Source organism: Watersipora subatra, chromosome 11, assembly GCF_963576615.1.
Source record: "Watersipora subatra chromosome 11, tzWatSuba1.1, whole genome shotgun sequence".
NCBI classification, from domain to species: Eukaryota; Metazoa; Bryozoa; class Gymnolaemata; order Cheilostomatida; family Watersiporidae; genus Watersipora; species Watersipora subatra.
In genome coordinates, this window is record NC_088718.1 from 16,481,045 (window position 1) to 16,506,907 (window position 25,863).

Genomic DNA, 25,863 nt, shown 5'->3' on the forward strand with positions numbered 1-25,863 from the left:
AGCACATACTTATCCAAAAGTTGCAACAGCCAATCAGATCCCGATTTGAAGCTTGCAGCAATTAATTAGATACTAACTTGAAACTTGCGGCAACCAATCAAATACCAACTTGAAACTTGCAGCAGCCAATCAGATACTGACCTAGATCTCTGAGAGCCTCAAGTACATTTGAATTACACAGGCTCTCATGAGGGAACAGTCTTTCCCCAAGCAAAAGATCTGTCAACAGAGTGTCAGATGGATCATAGCACTGGGCTGCAGTTACCAGAACATTGTCCTCTCTCCTTACACACTTGACAGACTGCAGCCTTGTCTTTGTGTAGGCATCTTCTTGTCTGGATAATAAATAATAGAAGAGAGATCAACAAGAGACATCAACAAGAGAGATCAAGAGATACAAGAGAGATCAACTTCATAGGCTTATGAAACCTTAGTACGAGGAACTAAGACCGTGAAATGATAGAAAAGTTATATAAAAGATATAATATGTTCTGGGAACAGCAACGCACATGTAGGATTTGAGATGTTGAAGCACAGAGAGCATGATGTTGGTTGTTTGTTGCATGGTGCATCTGCCCTGCTCAATAGCTGGTATAATGTGGTCTAATAGTACGTTAGCCTTGGTCACCTGAGTCACACCTAGTAGCTCTGAGAGGGACTTTGAAGCAGCATCTCGAACATCTAAAGCAAATAAGACAGCTGCACGATCACCAACTATCTAAACTAAATGATAAAGATGTACCTACACAAAATTTTAGTAGATCTTATCAGAAAGTATCAGTATTTTTCTATCATTTCCGATTGTTTTTGGTGTTTGAAATGATCTTGCCACGATGTTTCAAGGTTAAATTTACAAAACTTGATTGTGGTTAAAGCGCTCATAAGAAAAATATGTCAACTCCACAACAACAACATTTTTATCAGTATATAATCGCTCTTCTTCGCTATCACCATAACTCGACTCTCACAATATCTCACTAATAAGGTGACAAGCCTGAGGTTTGTGATGCAGCAACTAAATAGGCAGATTTAGTAGTGAACTGAGTAACTCACCAATCGCTAGGCATGTGTCAGGCAATGGAGGGCAGTCGAATGGAGCAGCGATAAAAGCGTCACGCACAGACAAGTACTTGTTTGCTGATGTCACTGATCGAAACAAAGGGAGGCCTACCAAAGATAACCAGGTAAACCTATACAAACATTAGTCTACTAGAGATTGAACATATACGTACAGTCAAACCTGGATAACTCGCCCACGGATAGCTCGAACACATGGTTAACTCGAACGGTTTCTTTGGTCCGTTCCCACGTAATGATAAATTGCTATAGATAACTCGACCTCAATTTTGTTAACTCGAACAGTTTTTTTCCCAATGGCTACCGAGACGGTTGTTATCGTTTAGAAAATCACTTTATTCCAAGTCATAGAGGTAAACCTCAACTTTTCGTAAATCATAGGCGTCGTTATTACCACCGTCGGCAATAATATCTTTGTCAACGACTTTTCTAAAGGTTTGGTGAATTTTGATTTTTACCAAACATCCGCTTAGCGATCGCCTTTCGGAAGCATGGAAAAGTGAGGTGACCTTCGCATAAACTTCAAGAAAAATCGGCAAAATTGATCTCGGTTAAAACGATCAAAAGAAAAAGATGTATTTTCTTTTGAGCATTTCAACAACGATCAAGTTTCGCCAATTTTAATCTAAAAAACGTCCTGGCAATAACATCACCTCAAACAACAAAACAATCTCAAGTGATAGAAAAATCTCCTATACTTTTTGATAAAACCGTTTTAAACTTTACATTAGAAGCATTTAATTTGAAACAAGCCATTTGTGCTTTTGATTTATATTATAGTTTGTATATGTACATGTATCTTCTAATAAATAAGTAAATACATGGACTTATGACAGTGCTCTGATAACTTGAACGCTCTGATAATTCGAAAACTTTCGCTCGGTCCAGTGAAGTTCGAGTTATCCATGTTTGACTGTATATATAAAAATATCTATTCAATGATATATAATAATATATACAATAATATGTATTTATACATATATATATATACATATAAATACATATATAGTAACATGGGGAAAAGAATAAGATCCTTGGATAAAATTCAGCACAAATCAGATGTACGCAACCACCACTCTTTAGGTACAAAGTGGTAATTTGATTGCGCTAAACATCTTTGTAGATTAGAGCAAATTTGTATGTACAAGTTTGCTAATTTAAGCTAAACATTTTTTTCTCTTACTCATATTTGTATTTTTTTATTCCATGAAAGTTCATTTTTCAGTGCAGCGTTTTCTTAAGTTGGCATTTTTAATATTAACTGTATATATGTATATACCGTATATATAGACCGTATACATATATAACGCATATATCTGTTTAAATAATCAAACACATAAATGGCTATGATCACCCTTGTTTAATTATCTTATATATAAGCTATTGTCAACATAGAGTATGTACTAAAATTGATAAAGGTATTATGTCAGTATCCTTACTATATATTATGTCAGTATCCTTGATGATACATATTCAAAAATTAAGAGAAAGAGTATAGAAATGTGCTTTTAAAAATTTTCAAACTGAGCTGCCAACCTCCACGGAGCTCTGTAATGACCAGTAGAATTATTACATAAGCCCTCATCAATGATTATAGTAAAAAACCATTGAACTGATTTAAAAAGTCAACCTTAAGAAGTACCATGAACCAGCAAACAAATATCATACCGGTAGTTTCATTTTAGTGTGATTAACTTTTTAGAAGAGCTGGTGGGGGAGCCAAGGTATGTTTTCTGCTCATTGAAGAAAACTTTATGTCCCATATACCACTCAAAAGCTGAGGGTTCACTGATTTTGAATCTGCGAGTAACTTTTCTGTACCAGTGGCGTATAAAACGCTACAGGGTCGTAAACGGGATAAAAGGGGGTTTGTATGCTTTTTCACTGTGGCGAATATCAAAATGTTAGGATACATACCTTAATAACTGTTGATTCAAATCTTCTCTTTTTCACATGTTATGCTGAACATATTGTTGGCTTTGTATTCCCAAATTTTCAACCCTACATCACTGTATGAGCAAAGGGTTTACAGCGATATTCAGGGACATGTCATATTTTTGAAACATTTTTGGGTTCGCACCTCAGCCATTTCTTTTCAATCATAAGTGAGCTGCTGAAGATGATATATCACAATTATCAGTGTGTTTATGTTCAGAATGCTGAATTCCATCTTTGTGGACTTAATACGTCTAAGAAAATTGATGCGTTTTGTATGGTATGTCTATTTTGGAGTTATCCTCAAATATGTAATATCTATGTTTTTGTGCTATCTGCTGCATTAAAGATTCATATCTAGATCAGTTTATGAAACTTTACTGAGAAATGGAATTTTAGCTAATTTATTGATAAAATACTAGAACTAAAAGAATAAAATAACTGCCTCCTATCCATATAATCATAAAACAAACACGTCTTGTAGTCGCAGGATGATCTACTTATGCGGGACTGCACTTTTCTTGTTCCCCTTCGTTAATCAATAGAGAGGTTGCGAAACGAAACCGGGTCATGTGTGTTATCACGGGTTACGCGTTGCAACTCGAGACCAGTTACTTGACGCGTTTCTCGTACCTATTTTATACTATATTATAGGTAATACAAATATTAATTCAAACATAACAACTAGAACTCTGCTGCTACCGACTTTGTCAAAAGTGTGGAAAACTTTGATTTTGTAGGATATGAATATGTACGTATGTTTCCAAAGATTTTTCTCTTTTCTTAAATGTAACTTATTGTGTACACATTGGTTGCATATGGCCAAAAGTGATGTGGTGCGGCTTTTGTAGGTTCCTTACAAAACCCTTTCTGGTGAGTTAGTAGTTGATTAATTAGCACTCAAGCTATATATGTATGCACTAGAACTAAAGAAAACAATTGTCTGTTTGCCTTGAGCCAATGGAAAATATGTTTACAGCTAACGCTGAGCAAAGTTTCTTTTTGAAAAAGTTTTGTTTTAATTATAATTTCTTTCTTGCGATGATCAACCTTGTCCGACACATTAAGATATAAAGGTTTCACAAACTGTAGATCAACAAAATTTTTGGTAATTGTTTTTTGGGTAAAAGTAATAGTGTGGTGGCAGACGATAGCTGAACCCAGGGCTAAGGAGGGTCATCATGACTGGTCAGCAGTATCATTGCTAAGAGGAAGGCTTGGCCCCTGCAAGCCAAGTAGACGGAAGTGGTTTAGGATCAGACCATCAGCCAGCTTGCACTTCTGGTGCACCAGCTGACGAAGCAGGTCCAGCAGCTGCAAGAGGAGCAACATGGCCTAAAACACGTGTCCAACTCACGGCCCGCAGGCCACATCCGGCCCACGGGCCACATCCGGCCCACCTTGTAATCAGATCTGGCCCGCAAGACCATTTTACATTATTGTTATTCATGACCCATTGATATGAAGCACTGATGACAAAATACTGCACGAAACTACAGATCCCATAATGCAACGCTTCAGCTGCTTTGCTGCATGCTTCTCGCATCAATTTAACCTTAAGTTTGTTTCAGAATAATATTCCTGTCAGTTTTTATCCATATTTATGTTCCAAAAACATACAGTTTTAGTGTGTTCAATAAATGTTTATCCTGTTCGGCCCGCGACCTAGATTGTGTTTTGAATTTTGACCCCTTGTACATTGAGTTGACATCTCTGACCTAAAAAAAGCTATGCCAATCTAACCCTTTCTGTGTTGAGGCTGTGGGAGCCAAAGGGACGTTTGGAAGAACTTCCCCAGTAAACAACAAAACCGGGGAAACTGCGAAAGGTCGCAACATTAGTACCGACCTTTAGTTATACTAAGGCCCCCAACTGTTCAGGCCCTAGCAAAAAGGTTCTCCGAGAAGCTGGTTGGACATGCTGAGTCTGGCTGGACTCTAGTGAGGAAAGCTTCAAGGAATTATGGAAAAACGATGTGGAGAGTTTTTGCCATATCCACCCAGAACAGGGATGTGACACGGCAGCCTTTTGCCATGGCCCTAAAATAGAGAGGTGATGCAAAGGTATATTGTCATATCTACCCAGAACGTGATGTGAAAATTTCTTGCTATAGCCACCCAAATTTATTACGAAGCCTGGAAAAGCTGGAGTTTGAATGCTATAGCTGCAGCTCAACCGGGGAAACGCAACCAGAGTCTAAACAAGCCCCACCGAGCTTGGTGGAAAGGGGTGCGCTCCGACACTGGTCTGGAGAGACTGGGCCTGCAATTGGCCAGAAACCTGTTTTCAAAGCGGAGCCGGCTGATACCACACCCCACCACCGAACCAAACCTACACACTAAAGGTCTGCCTTGGCAGACACATGAGTTTCCGGTTCAGTTAACTTTGCTACTCATGACGAGCGTGGTGATGAGCCGATCAGAGCACAGACTCCAGACTGGTCCCATTCCACAAGATACTTCCTTCTAGAGAAACTAGAGGGGCAGTTCATCTAGTTTTTGATTGACACCAGATGCACTACAAACATGCTACGCAAGCAGGTTTGGCAGGCTTCCTCCAGGCACAATAGACCTACTCAAAGCGACTGATAAGAACGATCTCGTGGCTGATGGAAAAATTGGTCCATTTTACAGTCATACGGTTACCAATACAACTACATGTATTTTCAAATTTTGTATTAGAATATCCTTGGTCTTTGTATTCCACAATAAAGACCTCCTTGGTCTTTGTTACAGGATATAAAGACCCAGGAGGTCTTTGTAATAAGCCACATTAGCAAAGATCCATTTTTAATACCATTCCTAACAGTTCACTGGTGTCCTATGGACTTTCAGCAGCCCGGGCTTTCATATATGTGCAAATATATAATTCTGTGCATGCATGCTCAACTGACAACTGCATAAAATGAGCATTTACCTTGCTCTGCTAACCTCTGCTTGATGAGCTCCCTTTACGTCGAGCATGGATAGGCAAGGGATACTGTTACTTAGCAAGATGCAGGTGGTAAGAGACATGGTGGTGCCAGCTCTGACTGAAATGTCTGCTTAGTGTTAGGTCACCGCACAGAATTACTGCTGATTGGAGTAAATAAAATTTTGGTTAGGATCTCTTACTGACTTCAAGCTTGAACCGGCCTGGGCCAAAGGGAAGCATAGTTACACAGTGTCTGAAGCTCACAGACCAACCGCGAACGTTCATGAAACCCTATTCGGCACATATTTTGGGTGTGGGACCACCAGGTGAATGAGGGTGTTCATGGCCCGGGGTGCGAAAGCACTAAAGGCAGAAGCGCCAAACTACCTAAAGAACCTGTTCTAAGCAGCGCAAAAAAAACTTCACAGAGCCGGGACAAACTGAACAGTTATCAAAACTGGTAACATGCTGTCAAGTGACGTTTAGTATGGTAGAAAGAGACGTGGGCTGACCCGCTGAAGTGGAGCATTCTATAGTATCAAAGAAGGAGCCCTGGCCAATATGTCAACCTTTCCATTAACTCGGACCAAAGAAGGATGCTGGGGCAAAATGCCAGGTGCAAGAAATCCTCAGCAAAAGGTCCATTTAGCCAGGTGAAGGTGCCAAGAGTTCCCCAGTGGTGTTGGTCCGAAAGAAAGATAAAAAGTTCTTATTGTGTGTTGACTACCACCAGCTGAACAGGGTCACAGAGGAGAAGGCTTACCCTCTTTTTTGGCCGACCTGCATCCTAGCTAGAAGATGAAAAAGCCATCTGGCTTTAAAGAATTTGACCTACCTCTGAGTCGACCATCCCATAAAAGAGGCGAAGCCTGCTAATGTTTACGTTGTAAAAAGAGCCCATCGAGTAGAAGTTGGCAGAGCACGAGAGCCTCATTTTAGGCAGTTGTCTGTTAAGCATACTTACACTGTGCATATATATATAAATATCAAAGTTTTTCATAGTCATTGTCTGTCTGTTCAGATATCGGTCTAATAATAGCTATTAAAATCTTGGATTGAAAAACTTGCTTTTTGCTGGATTTGAACTAACAAAAATTGCAACCACAATTAGCGATACTTGCCTCTAACCACAAAGCTACAGAGTTCTGACAACTTTAACGCTCTTACCATTTACCGTATAGCCTTTTCTCGATTGCACTTGCTAAATAAAAAATTAATTAATACATTGCGCCCCCGGGTTACGGATGCCCCTATAATTACAAAATGTTTTTTGCCCAAGTCTATGAAACATGATGCTTTATCTGAATTTTTCGAATAGAGCAAATTTGTGTTCCCGAAATACGATATCAACAAAAAATTTTCTCAACGTTAAAATGTGGCGATTGTTGTACTGGTTACAATGAAATAAAAAATGTCAATATGCTATTCCCCAAAATATCTCCCCCAACGCCGAAAAGGGATGTAGATAAAACGCGCACTATTTTAAACACGGAACAGAGGAACGAGATCGTCCATGACCCAGCAAATGACTACTAGGGTTAGTTTTATGATTATATGGATAATAGGCAGTAATTTTATTGTTAGTTCTTGTATTTTATCAATAAATTAGCTAGAATGCCATTTCTCTGTACAAGCCTTATAAACTGACCTAAATGTAGATCTTGAATGCATCAGATAGCACAAAAACATATGTAGATAATACATATTTGGGGGATAACTCCGAAATAGGCATAACATACAAAACCCATCAATTTTCTCAGAAGTATAAAGTCCAGAAAGATATAATTCAGCATTCTGAACATAAACGCATTGGTCATCGTGATATATAATCTTCATAAGCTCATTTATGATTGAAAGGAAAGGGCTGATGTGCAAACCCAAAACTGTTGCAAAAATATGCTATGCCCTTGAATATCTCCGGAAAACCCCTGATCGTACAGTGATGCAAGGTTGAAAATTTGGGAATACAAAGCCAACAATATGTTCAGCATAACATGTGAAAAAGAGAAGATTTGAATTAACAGTTATTAAGGTATGTATGCTAATATTTTGATATTCGCCACAGTGAAAAAGCATACAAAACCCCCTTTTACCCCCTGTAGCGTTTTCTACGCCACTGGTACAGAAAAGTTACTCGCAGATTCAAAATCGGTGAACTCTCAGCTTTCCAGTGGTATATGGGACATAAAGTTCTCTTCAATGAGCAGAAAACATACCTTGGCTCCACCACTAAGCAACCTAATTCGGTTAAAGAGAGTGGCTAAAAAATCACAACAGGACTACCTACTACCTCGAGTCTACACACTCACAATTCAATAGTAAGTAGGCGATATAACACTCACAATTCAATAGTAAGTAGGCGATATAACACTCACAATTCAATAGTAAGTAGGCGATATAACACTCACAATTCAATAGTAAGTAGGCGATATAACACACATAACACATATAAGCAAAGAAGAACCGATATTAAATGATTACGGTCGGTCGTTTAACTTAAATTGAAAACTGAAACAAACCTTTCAGGAAGGAGATATCATCCTCTTGCATGTCTGTGGCATTGAGCTTTGAAAGAGCAGCCCTCAGAGAGAGCCTTTCTTCATCATTGAGGGTGGAGAGATCATTGAGCAAGTTAGAATCACAGTATGCTTTGAGTGTATTCATTATACCTACAAATACAGCACACTGAGTGTATTCACTATTTGTACAAATAATGTACACTGAGTGTATTCACTATTTGTACAAATGTAGTACAAAAATCTTGTTACTTATATAATTGTAATGTCGCAGAAACGTCAAACAATTAATGTTAAAATCAGCTTTGCATGTCAAGAGAAGAATTTGCTCAAATTCAGATGTAAGTCAGAAAGCTGTAAACCATTGTAAACAATAAAAACCATAAATTGAGGTTTGGCTTAGTACATTTTGGTTGCCATCATAACTTGAAAGAGACTTACCTTTAGCTGTCGGTAAGTAGAGGTAAGTATCTAGCACCAGTCTAGATGAGAGAATATAACTAGGAACGACATGAACAAGTCTGATGCCCAACTTTACCAGACCACAGACCAATGCAGGGCTGATTTGAGAATTACAGTCAACTCCTTGACAACACGTGAGGACGGGTTTCTCACTGCAACACGAGGACAACATAAACAGACTTCCACTGTAATTAGAGTTATTAACATAGTTTTATACAATATATTTGTCGAGATGGTACACTTAATTGAGTACCCTGACAGCCTGGGACACCGTGTGAGATCATCATGTGTAATAAGCATGTGCATAATTATTCATAAATACAGCAAGGTGGTCGAGTGGTGAAGATGGTAGTGGGCCAGGTTACAAGCTGAATTTGTGAGCTCAAATCCATTGCAATGGAATTTTTTCCTAACATCCAACCGTGGCTTTGCCAGACGGACATAGCTCCTAGTTAAGACTGTAGTTAAGACTTTTAGACGGACATAGTTCCTAGTTAAGACTGTAGTTAAGACCTTTAGACGGACATAGTTCCTAGTTAAGACTGTAGTTAAGACTTTGGCAGACGGACATAGTTCCTAGTTAAGACTGTAGTTAAGACTTTTAGACGGACATAGTTCCTAGTTAAGACTGTAGTTAAGACTTTTAGACGGACATAGTTCTTAGTTAAGACTGTGTTTAAGACTTTGGCAGACGGACATAGTTTCTAGTTAAGACTGTAGTTAAGACCATAGTTCCTAATTAAGACTGTAGTTAAGACCATAGTTCCTAGTTAAGACTGTAGTTAAGACCATAGTTCCTAGTTAAGACTGCAGTTAAGACCATAGTTCCTAGTTAAGACTGCAGTTAAGACCATAGTTCCTAGTTAAGACTGTAGCTAAGACCATAGTTCCTAGTTAAGACTGTAGTTAAGACCATAGTTCCTAGTTAAGACTGTAGTTAAGACCATAGTTCCTAGTTAAGACCATAGTTCCTAGTAAAGACTGTAGTTAAGACTTTTAGAAGTATTTATCATTGCTTTTTAGTTTCTGAAATGACTCGAAAAAAATCTGTGTTCTCATAAAAAAATATTTTTTCCAACATATGACAGTTTTGACATATGAAGTGGATATTGGAACAGACGAACTTTGTGAGTTAAGATTAGACGGTCAAATCTGTATACTTAATTCGAGCTCAATGCGTCCTGGAACTGAGCTCGTATGTCAGGCATAGCTCAATGCAATATTTCCTATATAAAATAACTAAATACAAATTAATCCGTTCACATGCCAAGAAAAAAAATCCCTCAAAACAAAATATTATGATGGAAAAACGTGTTTTCAACTGTTGTAATTCAGTACCAACATTCACTAAGTAACAAGTACCTATTTAGTGGTTATGATCTGCGATAAAATATAATATTACTATGTTCAGTATTGTATAGAGTTCTTATCTTCGAGACAGCTATAGCAATTAACATAGCGGCTAACGGCAGTGTGAGAGAGACTTGACATAGCGGCTAACGGCAGTGTGAGAGAGACTTGACAGCAACTCGTTCGGTACACTATATTTTTGTGACGCTTTGTAACATAACATAAACTTTGAATTTAACTTCAATGAATTTAGTTTACTAAACACTTATTTAAAGCTAAGTTTTAATCATTTATTAAACTTGAAGTTAATTATTTTTCTTCTGAATTTGTTATTATCTGTTTCTGGTTTGGCACTTTTTGGCTCGCTTTCACTCCAACTTGTAGCTAACCTTTACAAAACTTCTTCGATTAATTCAACAAGAAAGACCAAGCATTGCCGTTCTCAAAAACAACCTCTCACATACTTCGCGTATCTCTAACATACTATTTAGTGGCCATCAAGATCCAGCTCGTAAGCTTGTATCTCAAGGGTTTCTCATATCTCAAGACAAAAGCTTGCCCACAGTTTTGCTTGTATCTCAATGTTCTCATAGATTTGGGCACTTGTTTGATTAGGTATGACTGTACTAGTTTTTTCCAACAACTTATAGGCTCCTCTTTGGGAAATGAAAATGTTCCAAAAGACATTTTACAGATAAGATCAGCCTTGTATTTATTACATCATATCTTTTAATAGATCTGATAAAACAGCAAAAAGTAACTCATTAATTTAAAAAAGGAACTCTTACATTGACAGTGTGAGAACCATCTGAACACCAGACTTTTCTATGGCAGGAAGGAGGTGGAGCCCCTCAAACTTGCGAGCGGAAGAGAAATTGCTGGCAATATATTCCCAGATTATATCACCATAGTAGTTGTCTCTGAGGAGAGTTTTCTCAGATATGAGATTTGGCAACAAATTGCTGAAGGCCTGAGCAGTGAATAATCGAAGTTGGCTCACTTCTGCAAAACGAGGAGACAACTCCCATATATATAGAAGAACTAAAAATATGCTTATATATAAAAGAAAGAACTATGCTTATATAATAGATAATGAGATGCGCGATGAACACATAATGAAAAAAGCTAATATTTAAATACGTAGATCAAGTAAATTAGTATAATATCTGGCACATACATGTACGTACATTGCCATATTAACAGTAGTAAATTAGTATAATATCTGGCACATACATGTACGTACATTGCCATATTAACAGTAGTAAATTAGTATAATATCTGGCACATACATGTACGTACATTGCCATATTAACAGTAGTAAATTAGTATAATATCTGGCACATACATGTACGTACATTGCCATATTAACAGTAGTAAATTAGTATAATATCTGGCACATACATGTACGTACATTGCCATATTAACAGTAGTAAATTAGTATAATATCTGGCACATACATGTACGTACATTGCCATATTAACAGTAGTAAATTAGTATAATATCTGGCACATACATGTACGTACATTGCCATATTAATAGTAGTAAATTAGTATAATATCTGGCACATACATGTACGTACATTGCCATATTAATAGTAGTAAATTAGTATAATATCTGGCACATACATGTACGTACATTGCCATATTAACAGTAGTAAATTAGTATAATATCTGGCACATACATGTACGTACATTGCCATATTAACAGTAGTAAATTAGTATAATATCTGGCACATACATGTACGTACATTGCCATATTAACAGTAGTAAATTAGTATAATATCTGGCACATACATGTACGTACATTGCCATATTAACAGTAGTAAATTAGTATAATATCTGGCACATACATGTACGTACATTGCCATATTAATAGTAGTAAATTAGTATAATATCTGGCACATACATGTACGTACATTGCCATATTAACAGTAGTAAATTAGTATAATATCTGGCACATACATGTACGTACATTGCCATATTAACAGTAGTAAATTAGTATAATATCTGGCACATACATGTACATACATTGCCATATTAACAGTAGTAAATTAGTATAATATCTGGCACATACATGTACGTACATTGCCATATTAACAGTAGTAAATTAGTATAATATCTGGCACATACATGTACGTACATTGCCATATTAACAGTAGTAAATTAGTATAATATCTGGCACATACATGTGCGTACATTGCCATATTAACAGTAGTAAATTAGTATAATATCTGGCACATACATGTACGTACATTGCCATATTAACAGTAGTGCTTAAGAAAATTACAGTAATAGCATCAATTACAATATTGGCTTAGGTTAGTAAGGACAGAATGTAATAGTAATAACATTCATTACAGCAGTGACTATAGCCTATACATACATGTTATAATAGTAATAACATTCATTACAGCAGTGACTATAGCCTATACATACATGTTATAATAGTAATAACATTCATTACAGCAGTGACTATAGCCTATACATACATGTTATAATAGTAATAACATTCATTACAGCAGTGACTATAACCTATATATACATGTTATAATAGTAATAACATTCATTACAACAGTGACTATAGCCTATACATACGTGTTAATCAGAGACCAAGTAGTAAAAAAGGCTAAAAGAAAGAAATAGCTTTAATATTACACTTATTATAACAGTAGACATCAACTGAAGTATTGGTGTAGAATTTACACTGAAAAGTAATCAATATACATGTAAATGAATCAATGAATGTCATTGTAATAAATATAAACTGAATGAGACGGATACAACTTAATCTAACTGCAAGTCAGAAATTATGGAAGATGAAGATACTCATAGACCAACTTACTGTAGGTTATGAAATCAGTTATCCTCCATCTCTTCCATGAAGACACAAGACTTTCAGAAAGCAATACAGAAAATATACCTGTTTCTTATGAACAGCTGCTTAAGGTGATCTGCTTTTAACTAAAGTGATGTATACCTAGTGTTTCTAGTAGTTGTAGTACTAGAAACATAGTAATAATAGAAACCAGTAATAATAGTAGTATTAATAGTATTAAATAATAGTAGTGGTAATAGTAGGAGTAGTAATAGTAATATTAATAGTAGTATTAGTAACATTAGTAGTGGTAGTTGCAATAGTAGTAGTAGTATTATTAATAATAGTAGTGGCAGTAACAGTAGTAGTGGTAGTAGTGGTACGTAGTTGTAATAGTAGTATTAGTCATAGTAGTAGTAGTAGTTGTAATAGTAGTAGTAAATAAATAGTAGTAGTGATAGTAACAATAATATTAGTAATAGTATTAGTAGTAATAGTAGTAGTAATAATAATAGTAATAGTAGTAGTAATAGTAGTAGTAATAGTAATATTAGCTGTAGTAATAGTATAGTATTAGCAGTAGTGAGTTTCCCTTACGTCAATGTGATGCTTCACGTCTGTCATCTAAATCTGAAACAGCGCATCGGAGCAAGACCTACCTTTCTTCGCCATGGCTTTCAGATGTTTGATTATGCTGTCATCAATTTTGTTAGAGACATCAATGAACCGGTCAGCGATCATGGGTAAAACGCTAGCTGGATGGCTGTCTGATGGGATGTAAAGATGTGAACGAGGCTGTGATCCACTGCCACATGAGAAGGTAGTGAACTCGTCATTTGAGAGTCGTAGCAGAGGTAAGTCTATAAAGCGGTGATAAAGTGGTGTGTGAAAACATTATTGTAACATCTGTAATCTGTGTTCAGACCACTCAAATGCTAGAGTGAAAAATTTACACCGACAACAGTAACTTGGCAGATACAAGCAAAGTCGTTTAGTAAACTATTAAAAAGACTTATAGACTGAACAGATCGAGTCTGGTGCTCTGTAAATTCCATCATGTATTTGTTGTTAGTTGGCTAGCAAATAACACGATGTGATCACCCATTGAGTGTGCAACTGCTTGATGACAGTTAAACTTTACTTAGTAATGTAAGTAACCTTACACGCAAATTTCATATAATGTGTAATGTGTCAAATCGGCGCAAGTTCTCAAATTCAATGTGAATAAAGAGAGTCCCAAAGTTAGCCTTTAAAGTGTCATTTTCTCTCTTGTCAGATTTCGGGAGACAAAACGATGTATAAGACTATTTGAAAAATCTATTGTTACTTTTTTACTTTATTTTAGACATAAAATGCTACCTTTTTTCTTTGCAGCATAGACCTTGCTGTGGAGAAAAGAAGTAAAAAATTAATTTAAATTGACATCGAAAATGTGCGAGCTCCCCTTAAAGGTTGACTTGCAGCAAAATTCACATTACAGTTATTTGGTATCAAAAGATTCACCATGTTTTACTCTGTTGCGTTGTACAGTAGGTGCCAAATATGTGGAAATGTGATTACAAGCTCTTAACAGCTCAAAAACGAAACGCAGCCGTATATTGGAATCTCTTTATTTTGATGACGTAGCCATGAAATTTATTTATTGTCTTGTCACGTGATGTTCTCACGTGAATTGAAAGGCCAATAAAAAGCTCAATATAAAACTTATCGTAGCACTGGTTTATGACAAACACTTCGGGGTTTACCGACGACCCTGAATCAAATATAGATGCTCGCTTCTTAACAGTTTTGTTTCGGCTTGGTCTAATTGTTTAGTCGTAATCTGATCATGTGACCCAATACTTCGCAAATAATTTCTGCAGCACTTTTCGATTATCACAGGTGACCAACAGGCTCGTCATGATTATCAGACAAAGATATGTACTCCTTCAAGATAAGGCTAAAAAATTAAATGAATTTTTACGGTAAGTTATAAGATATCACTGCTAAAAGTGACAGCATTACAATGACGATAAAACAAACGCGTAAGAACAATAGACATGGTTTTATTGAATGCGTCAAGTATTTTTGTGAAAATATTTCGACGAATAAGCTTGCATGAAAGTGTAAACAGAAACCAGCTACCCCAGCTACATCACATTTGAGCCGTTTTGGAAAGCGAATCCAAACTACGGCAGTCTCGTGTGGCAGCGATTACCCGTTCGTTTTTTAGATTTTAAGAGCTTGTATTCACATTCCCACATATTTGGCACCTACAACACAACAGAGTAAGACATGGTGAATCTTTTGATATCAAATAACTGTAATGTGAATTTTGTTGTAAGTCAACCTTTAACTAATTGAGACCTTAAACCCTGTAAACCTTATACCAAATTTGCAAGTGGTAAGAAGAAAAAGAGATACAGTTGTCAATACAAACCAATAATACCACAGCCACTGTACAGTGAACTGAAATTAGCCTTTTTTTCTTTTTGCAGAAGCTTGAGAAGACTTTACTAACAAATCAAGCAACTTGCATATATATTACGTCTTGTGTAACTTAAAGTCCCTATAAGGTAAACATTTTCAGAATGGATTATTTACAATGTATTAGAATCCGCTGTATTATGTGCAAAGTTTGTACACAACTACTTAATAGCACAACAATGATGCCCCCCCCTCTCATCTAATTGCACCTGTTGCCTAATGGCACTTGTTGCCTTATGACACTAGCACTTAGTCGCATCTGTACTAACCATCCATTTCCTGGTAGTCAGAATCTGAGAGAAGGTAACCCAAGAGCATGATTTTCTCATCGTCTGATAGAGACTTCAGTACGTTCGGTTTCTTTTTTAAGAGAAGTCGCATGAGTTCAGGAGTTGTAAACATGTCTGACGCACTACATGGTAGAAGATTACACGTCAACAAGAAGAATGAATGATAATTATAACATTATTTGAATTAATCTCAATTTAGTTTTTCTGTTTCCAATTTGGTTTCATTATATTGGTAACATATTTAAAATTTAATGTCATGTGATTATTTACCCACATCTCAACAACCACTCTTAGTCACAAAAAGGTGAAAGGATTTTTATTATTTTATAGGAGTTGTCTCATCCTGGTGGAATCTGACATAAAACATGATTATTGATCTAACTGTATCAAAAGATTACACTATCGAAACAAATATTATAAAGTTTCGCCTGCGGTCAACAACAAATACAAGTTACAACCCACCAACACATGTTTCATTCTAGAGTCTCAAGCAATGAGATTAAAGTGTTTCTACGGTTGTTTGTCAAATAGTTAGCTATTCATAAACCAAATTAATCTTAACCAACTGCCTTTTGGTCAAAACGCTACAACATGTCTTATAGTAAAAACTCTGATCCTTTTCAAATTGAAAAAATAACAATATGATTTGAAAATGAAAATTAATTCCGCCTGTTAAACTGTCTCAATTCTTCGCATTTGTAAAATCTTGAGCGTCTGAAAAACTTCTATAACCATTTAGTTGAATATAAAACTTTGTAGAGCATCACTCTTCTTATAATCAACAACAATATACTGTTGAACGATGATATTAATCTTTTTGGCAAAATGAGAGCTTTCTAAAACAACTAAAGAATTTACTACGAAATCTCACTTGATATGTGACTTGAGGATTGTGATGATGTGAGGAGGCAGCGCTGCCGCATTGACTCCTGCCTTTACAAGAGACTTGAGAAGGACTTGGTGTATTTGACTCTCATCTGCCTGACTCAAGAGAATGACCTTCTGATATGTCTGCCACGACCTGCTGCTGTCACTCATTATAAACTCTATAAATAGAATTAACATAAAATCGCATAGAAAATAATGATGAATGGGAATGCAAATTTCACTACATAAAATTTTCACTTGCAGTATTCACTGGCAGCAGTCCCTGGCAGCATTCACACAGACATTTGTTTTGTAAGTTATATATAACAAACCGAGTGTAATGTTCGGTAGAATAAACCCTTTTATCTTCATATGGGTTTATATATATCTTCCACATTTGGACAAGTAAACTTATTAATACAACAAATTTCATCAGAATTGCAAAAATATCTTATAGCAATAAAATAGTAACAAGTTGATACTGAAGTGAAATGTGATAAAAATAATGTAAATAAAAATTGAACATTCATGATCAGAAAAAATAAACTCCAAATCAGAACAAAGTTTACTCAATATCACTACAAGATCAACTCAATATCACTACAAGGTCAACTCAATATCACAACAAGGTCAACTCAATATCCGAAAAAGTTTATCTCAAGATCAACTTTAAATCGGAGTCAGATCAACTCAACATTAGAACAAAATGAAAAAATGGCAAAGTAAAGCCAAATCAAAGATAAAACTTAATTTACAATATTAAAGGGAAGAGCAATTTCAAATCAAACTCAAGTATAGATAGAAAATGAAGAATCAAATTGAACTCAAGTATAGATAGAGAATAAAGAATCACATTAAACTCAAGTAGAGATAGAGAAAGAATCAAATTAAACTCAAGTATAGATAGAGAATATAGAATCAAATTAAACTCAAGTATAGATAGAGAACAAAGAATCAAATCAAACTCAAGGAGAGATAGAGAATAAAGAATCAAATCAAACTCAAGGAGAGATAGAGAATAAATAATCAAATCAAAATCAAGTATAGATAGAGAATAAAGAAAGAGATGGAGGAGCTTTTGACCGAGTTAACTCATTCCCTCATGCTAAAGAATTGCGCACACCGAGTAAATGGTTGTATGATCAAATCTGCTCAAGAGAGCAAAAAGTACTAACGCTGATCTGGCACTACTAGTCTTGTCTAACTAAAGCAAACACTATTTCTTAAAGAGGACAAACAGTATATTTTCAAAAACAGAAATCAACTTTCTATGGGAACTGATAAATTCAAATAGGTGCTCTTTTGGATGCTCTACAGGAAAGGATATTCACTAGCACTATGGTTCATGATAATGGCATTCGGATGTCAATTATAGAGGGCAGTAGTTTTTGCGAGTCGAGTATATGATGGTAGAAGTGATTGTTTAGTCACATAAACCTTGTCTATCCCATGCGAGTAACGTGGCAGTCTAGTGTGCTGTGAGATATTGCCAGACGTGTCGATGATGCTCAGAGAATAACTATGTCCACAATTACTCAGAAATTCCGGCGTGTCGGTCAATCAAGCTGCATATCGCGAGTTCGAATACTGTTGACACCAATCCTTTTTCTCAATATCTAATTGTGGCTTCAGGTGGGCACGACTATTGTTACGATAAAAATTTAATGTGTCTAAGTTACAATAACTGATACCTGATATAACAACCAGGTCCAGTGAAGGCTAAAAATGATTAGGTTCGTAGACAGTCTTTTAGTTCTAGTAATCATTATCTTAAGCACATCTAAATTGCATCTAAAGGCTGGTAGATCACGATGTACCATGGTATGCTGAAGTTGTTGCACGCTGATTATTTGTCGGCTATGCGCACTGTAAACCGATGATATCGCTGAGCCAACGCGGATATGTAAGGAAACATTCCGGCTGTAAAACTTTTGTGATGTTTCGCCGAGCATTCGCGACAGTATGCGCAGTGTGCATCACTTTGGTGATGGTGATTGACTGTTGCGAATTGTTTAATCTATGTTTCCCATCATGATAGTTGTTGCGAGACTAGTATTTCATTGTTTCCTTACATCTTATGTCGTGGGCTATTCGATGATGCAAACACGGATGGGTTTATGATAATGTGACCATTGTTATCATAAACAATCGCCAATGTATTGTCTGATTAACATTGACCTCCTATATAGTGCGAACCAGAGAATATAACTCAAATTTAAGGGTACACTCAGGCCTAACAATTTTTCTTTGTTGCATAACTGTCGTACGCAGCAAATATTTTACCCTTTCCCCAGAGAACCTCTCAAAGTCCTCTAACGACGACAAACTAAATGTACTTTAAAAAATGGAAAACAAACTTTCAGTCTTTGATTAAAAGCTGCGCACACACGTATAGCCAGTAAAAACTCCCATGTTCTATATGGTACCCGATATTACAATAAGCAGTTATAAGTTACATACCTATTTGGCTGAGCAGTTTGAAGAATAGAGGTAACACTAGCTGCCACCTACAATATTGTATATCATCTATCACTAGCGTAACTAGAGTTCCTGTTGATTTAGTTGTCAACACAAATAAAATGAGCATTATAACCGAAGTACAATAATTGCAAAAACTGGGATTAAATTAAATGTTTTAAAAACAACATAAGACGGTTGATCTAAGTTGATTGTGTTATTAAGAATATAACCAAAAGTAAACATATACATTAAGTATATTCCAGCTTGTTTCTCAAGCGCAGTTAAAATTGTGCCGTAACAGAGACAAGCCGTAACAGAGACAAGCCATAACAGAGCCAAGCCAACCAGTTTTAAAACATTAATAAAATGAACAAACAAATGATTTATAAGTGAACCAGCTATAAAATGGCAGATTATGGCAGAGCCTAGTTTTATGACACACAGAAATGATTGTTCATTTACATTTCATGTTGTTTCCTTGTTACTCAGACTTGACCGCCTGAGCCTACCTGAAAGTTTAGAGTACTATGTCTACATGTACTTGTGGTTGCCTAAAAATATGAACTTTCCATAATGCATCATAAAATTCAAGCAAAGATTCGGCTTTAAACCAAAAGTTCTCAAATAAGATAAAAATAAAAGGCTAAAATGTAAAAAACGCAAAATAACAAGCTACATAAAGAGTGAGAGCAAGTTATACTACACTCCATCACCTCTACCGACTCTACCATCTCTACCGACTCTATTGTCTCTACCGACTCTATTGTCTCTACCGACTCTACCGACTCTATCGCCTCTACTGACTCTACCGACCCTATTGATTTCACCCCCTCTACCGACGCTACCAACTTCAACCCCTCTATCAACTCTACCTCCTCTACCGCCTTTACCAATTCTACCGATTCTACCGGCTCTATCGACTCTACCGACTCCACCGATTCTACCGCCTCGACTGACTCTATCGACTCAACCGACTCTACATATACACTGTTTGTCTACACCTCTACTCCAATGCTTTAACCGAAAGTGACAATAAGAGCCTTTTTATGGATTATTTATTTATCATTTTACCCTTTACATCTTTATATAATAGATTTGCTTTATCGCTATATGTAATCACCTACAATATTTATTAAGGAAATCATAGGTTTCGGCTTTGTGTATTGAGTTAAAAAAAATGACCATGTAACCCTATAGGAATACTTGGTCCAACGTACAACAGTTTTAACATACAAAGGAGGTCGGATCAAATTAATTTCTAATGTAGTGGTTTAACTGTACTGAGCATTTCAGATGGAAAACATGTTTCGCATTTCTGGTGGCTATAAAACTATTGCCAGGGTTGTGGTCAATCAGCGATGCACAATTATAATTGCACCAAATGACCCATGAAATCATTGATTAGCAATTAAATTATTGATTAGAAATTTAATTTCATTTAAAATTGAAAGACTGATGCAGTTTCTTCTGCTTAAAATTTATTAATTTAATAAAATAGCAGGTTAATCAAATGCTTGTTTGATAGTTTAGTGATTAATTCAGCTTTCGAAAACAACGTTAGCCATTAATTTAATTATTAATGGTTGACTAATTTAATAAAATTTATTTAATTTAATTAATAATGCACTTACTTTACAAATTCAATGGTTAATTTTATGCAGAATTTAAATACATGTATGACTCAATCTGTTAGGTTAATTATTAATGCAAGTATTTTATAAACTAATTTGTTAATTTAATGCATAATTTTATTTGAATATGAATGAATTTGTTAATTTAATTATTAATGCAGCTATCTTACAAATTAGCTTACCTGTCCAAGACACAATCCGGGTCGGGTATGAGGTTGTATATATAGCTTTCATCTAGAGATATTTTCTGTGATTGTCTGGTCATGTCTATAGCTGTAGAGATCAAGTTGAACATAGCCTTAGGAACTACCTGTAAAGTAAATTAGGTTAGCCTAATATAAATATACGAATACGAAGATGCTAAAAGGCGAAAAAAAGGCTACTACCATCAGCTGTAGGTATGCCAGAAGCGATAAAGTGTCAATAAAATGAATATATGTTGCACAGATTCTAGCAGCATCTAATGACAATCAAGCGCAGTAAAGTATATTGCTAGTATTATCTATAGTATTGCTAGTAACAGCTAATGTCTTGAGGCAAAAAAACTGCCATTTCTCTCAAATGAAATCTAAGTTGGAGTTGTGCTACCAAATACAAATATTGATTTAGTTTTGTTTTGAGCATGCCAAAAGTAAACTTCTAAAGTTATAGCAATTTTTATATATATTATAATTTTTATTGGGCAGTCCATGATCATCTTTATCAACAAAATGCACAAAAAATAAAAATAAATAAACAGGTATTATATGTTATATGATATTGTGATGTGGTTTTATAAACACAAACATGTGCCCTTGCAGATAATTAGGCAGGTAGCAGAGGAGTGACAAGTAAACAAACTGTTGCTATTATAATAAGGAACAATTATAAAGATGCTGTTTAAATAAAGATTTAATATATATATTATATATATTAAAGTTATATTACTTTCGTTTAACTTCTGTCGCTTAGTGAAGCACAATAAACACAACAAAATAAAACAGTTTCCTCGTTGAAGAAACTGCCAGGTTCCCAATGGTTAAACTTCAGTAGGTACATAAGTAAGGTCGCTAAGTTGGTCACAAGTAAATCCAAAAACACTTGACTAAAGGCCAAGTCTGTCATAAATAAGAAAATGAGCCGGGAGCCAGTGTACACAATAAACCATCCTATAACAGAGCAAATAATGTACTTTGTTTTACCGGTGTTAATGAAACTGTTTCCATTTGCTAGCTTTATAGGATGGAAAATGTACTGAATCACTAGACAACAATGTAACACGAAACAAGAAGTGGCATGCGACACATGCTTAGAGCGAATGAATTCTTCACAAAATACTACCATCACACCATTTGTAAGATTATAGCTAAAACTTTCTATGTCTGATCTTAAAAGATAAAAGTATAATGATTAAATATATTTGTATTTCAATCCCCTAAACAAAACAAGAGATAATCTGGTCTTTTACCTCCTCCAGTAGGAGCTCATTCCAGAGACAGGCCTTGTCTGTAACGCCGACTTTCTCACCAGACGACTTGTCGGTGTACTTTATAGATGGCCACTTGAGCTGGTGCCTGTTAGAGCTTACGGCAAAAAATCCGTTGACATGAACTGGCAGTCCTGACATGGAGCCCCTGGACAGACACAGTAAGAATGGTCCTTAGAGATGATATTACACAAAATACTAGTAGATTTTATCTGAAAGTGTCGGTATTGTTTATCATTTATGATTGCTCTTTTAATGTTCGAGATGATCTGATTGCCAGGATGTTTACAGATTAAAAGCGATTAAACTTGATCAGGGTTAAAACACTGAGAAGAAAAATACATGCCAAAATGATGTCACTCTAGTTTTGTGTTTGCCTGTGTCTCTCGTTATTGATATCACTCTTGCGTTCAAATTGCAGCCTCACTCGTCTCTATTCTGTCAGCCTCTGCTGATGTGCAACTATAGACATCATAATCACACTTTTGATTTAATTTGAGCATCTTAACTTTATCAAGTTTTGTCGATTTTAATTTTGAAACGCATCCCGGCAGTCAGATCTCCTCATACATCAAACTCAATCTCAAATGATAAAAACATACCGATACTTTCTGGTAAAATATACTAGAATCATTAAAATAAAAAGTTATTACTGACACAGAGCCCTTCCCTTAGACACAGATAGTGGAATACGACTCTAAGAGAACACACTGACATAGAGCCATTCCCTTAGACACAGATAGTGGAATACGACTAAGAGAACACACTGACATAGAGCCTTTCCCTTAGACACAGATAGTGGGATACGACTCTAAGAGAACACATTGACATAGAGCCCTTTCCTTAGACACAGATAGTGGAATACGACTCTAAGAGAACACACTGACATAGAGCCATTCCCTTAGACACAGATAGTAGAATGCGACTCCAAGAGAACACACTGACATAGAGCCTTTCTCTTAGACACAGATAGTGGAATACGACTTTAAGGGAACACACTGACATAGAGAGGAAGTACAAAGACAGAGCCTTTTGCTAGACATTAAATAAACAAATAAAAGATAAAGGCAAATCTCTATGATTATTAACATGCGGGGATTGGAAACCATGTTTAGAACTGAAAGGCAAAGATTATTTCCAATTCAACATTGTAAGATATTATCTCAAAATGCGTATCAAGTTTGTTCATATAAATATATACTAGTTAAAGCAATATTATTATTATATACATGTATCTTCTAACAGCTCTATAGATACTCTATGAATACTCCATGTGTTACAGCTCAGACTACAGCTCAGACTACAGCACAGACTTCAGCGCAGACTACAGTTCAGACTACAGTTCAGACTACAGTTCAGACTACAACTCAGACTATAGCTCAGACTGCAGCTAAGACTAAGACGTTAAGATGTAGTGATACAGTAGTATGAAATGATAGACTGCAATGTAGCGACAGTTCTTTTCTAGGACAGCGGGTTTAGGGTTTCAGCCACATGCCTTTCATTTACTTGTTCAATGTAGAAAAACTTGACAATATTACAGAAGACTTTGTATATTGTATGTTTTTATCAACAATTGAACATTAGTACAAAAATTTGAGGTGAAATTTTTGCTCTAAACAAGCTACACTACTTACAACATTACAAGCTACACCGCTGAAAACTGTCATGCATTTCATAAGAAATGTTTTTAAAATCTGTGCTGAGCTTTTTTCACTCAGTTTTTATCAATTATCATTATTGTCACTGAACAACCATTTTCAGATACAATCTAGGCTTTTTAGAGAAAAATTGTTCAAAGCCTGGTCAAAACCCTGCATAGATCAATTGCAAACTTGGTTTTTGCTTCGGAGTAAATCTTGGCAAGCTGAAAAGATGAAAATGATACAAATTGGAACAGCTAATTTTAAAGATGACAGTTTTGTTTGATACTCATAAAAGCCAGAGATTCTGTCGATGTTTTATTATGAAAGTCTGGCATTTTTCTGCTGGCACTGCAACAATTACTAGCACTCTATATACTGCCAATGAAGTTCCACCTCTCACAAAAGGTATGAAGTTAACAACTTGGAAGGGCTAATAACTTGCAGTGAACATCATTAATAGCACTAGTACGTAGTACCTTTGAGTCGTAGTACCTTTGAGTCATATGACAGCTTAACAGAGATTAGCAATATTAAAAATATGAATATATCACCTTAATATTTTTAGCTGAATGCTTTGGTGCAGAAGTGACATTTACCTACAGATACTGAATTACAGTCCATATTCATCGCATGCACCTCCTATAAATATGTAGCTTTAAAATAGAGGCAGATCAATACAAACTTACTGCATACGACCCCTTGTAATCGAGCTGACTAGAGACCTGCTATCATAGTACACCACAACCATAGACAGTCTTACTCGCTTCAACTGAGACTGTCTATGGTTGGGGCTTACGTTGAGGCCTATGGTTGGGGCTATGGTTGGGGCTTACGTTGAGGCCTATGGTTGGGGCTATGGTTGGGGCTTACGTTGAGGCCTATGGTTGGGGCTTACGTTGAGGCCTATGGTTGGGGCTTACGTTGAGGCCTATGGTTGGGGCTTACGTTGAGGCCTATGGTTGGGGCTATGGTTGTGGCTTACGTTGAGGCCTATGGTTGCAGCTTACGTTGAGGCCTATGGTTGGGGCTATGGTTGGGGCTTACGTTGCGGCCTAGGGTTGGAGCTATGTTTGAGGCTATGGTTGATACTATGGTTGGTGCGTGCGTGGTGTGCGTGTGTGCATGTGTGTGAGAGATTCATCACATACCTTTGCAGGGGCAGAGGAAGGAAACAAAACACATGACCAGAAGGGCTCCTTGCAGACACTTTACTCTTGTCTAGCAACACGGCAGCGCTGACCCATGGTATGTAGGTCATACTAGGGTCACTGAGCAACGATGACATATCCTCGGAAATGTTATTGATACCAGCGCAGTAGTGGCTCACCAGATACTTGCTGCTGTAAGAGCAAAAAGTAGACATGTGAAGACAATGCCAACTAAAGAACTAACAACTAGCCAATGTTAAACATCCAGTCAATAAAATATTGTTTAAAAAATTAAAAATTGGACATAATTCTTAACAATCACAAAAAAGTTTGTTGATGATAATTTTATGGCACAATTACATGTTTTACAAAGCGACTAAGCGTGTTTATAGCATTCAACAACATAACAGGAAACTTATTTAATAACCAGCAAGTGAGTGAAAAACAAAGAAAGAATCATCAAACAAAAAGATTTTTGACAACGCAACTCTTTTCGACCGGTCGCTTAAAGGTTGATGGTAATTTTACATAGAGGCAGAAAACAAAATGACTTAAAAACAACCGCGAAAACTCGGCAAGCAGCAACATGCCAGAAATGACGACTCTTGGCAGTCTCGTAAAAGTAAATTCATTTGCTCTATTACAGACAAACTCAAACATTCTTATAAATGTTGCCTAATTTAAGCTTACATATGAGAAGTGTGAGACACCTAAGAGACTCAGATACTAAATGCAGGCCCTAGGCTTGAAATGATGGTCTTTATAGTAGAATAGGTATTTGTTAATGTACTGGTAATACAATGATGGTCTTTATAGTAGAATA

General features: G+C 36.1%; 1 protein-coding gene across 1 annotated transcript in view; it reads right to left on the reverse strand.

The window, feature by feature from the left end:
• Positions 1-25,863, reverse strand: part of LOC137407861 (sacsin-like) — a 218,419-nt gene that overhangs the window by 144,345 nt on the left and 48,211 nt on the right. Inside the window, exons 9-21 of the mRNA XM_068094241.1 lie at positions 25,041-25,232; positions 22,229-22,394; positions 20,964-21,091; positions 19,151-19,197; positions 16,695-16,869; positions 15,803-15,945; positions 13,727-13,927; positions 11,042-11,255; positions 8,883-9,055; positions 8,445-8,594; positions 1,054-1,167; positions 510-681; positions 142-335 (exon numbers count right to left, since the gene is read on the reverse strand). Coding sequence (XP_067950342.1) covers positions 142-335; positions 510-681; positions 1,054-1,167; positions 8,445-8,594; positions 8,883-9,055; positions 11,042-11,255; positions 13,727-13,927; positions 15,803-15,945; positions 16,695-16,869; positions 19,151-19,197; positions 20,964-21,091; positions 22,229-22,394; positions 25,041-25,232 — 2,069 coding nt within the window. The remainder of the gene's footprint in view (positions 1-141; positions 336-509; positions 682-1,053; positions 1,168-8,444; positions 8,595-8,882; positions 9,056-11,041; positions 11,256-13,726; positions 13,928-15,802; positions 15,946-16,694; positions 16,870-19,150; positions 19,198-20,963; positions 21,092-22,228; positions 22,395-25,040; positions 25,233-25,863) is intronic.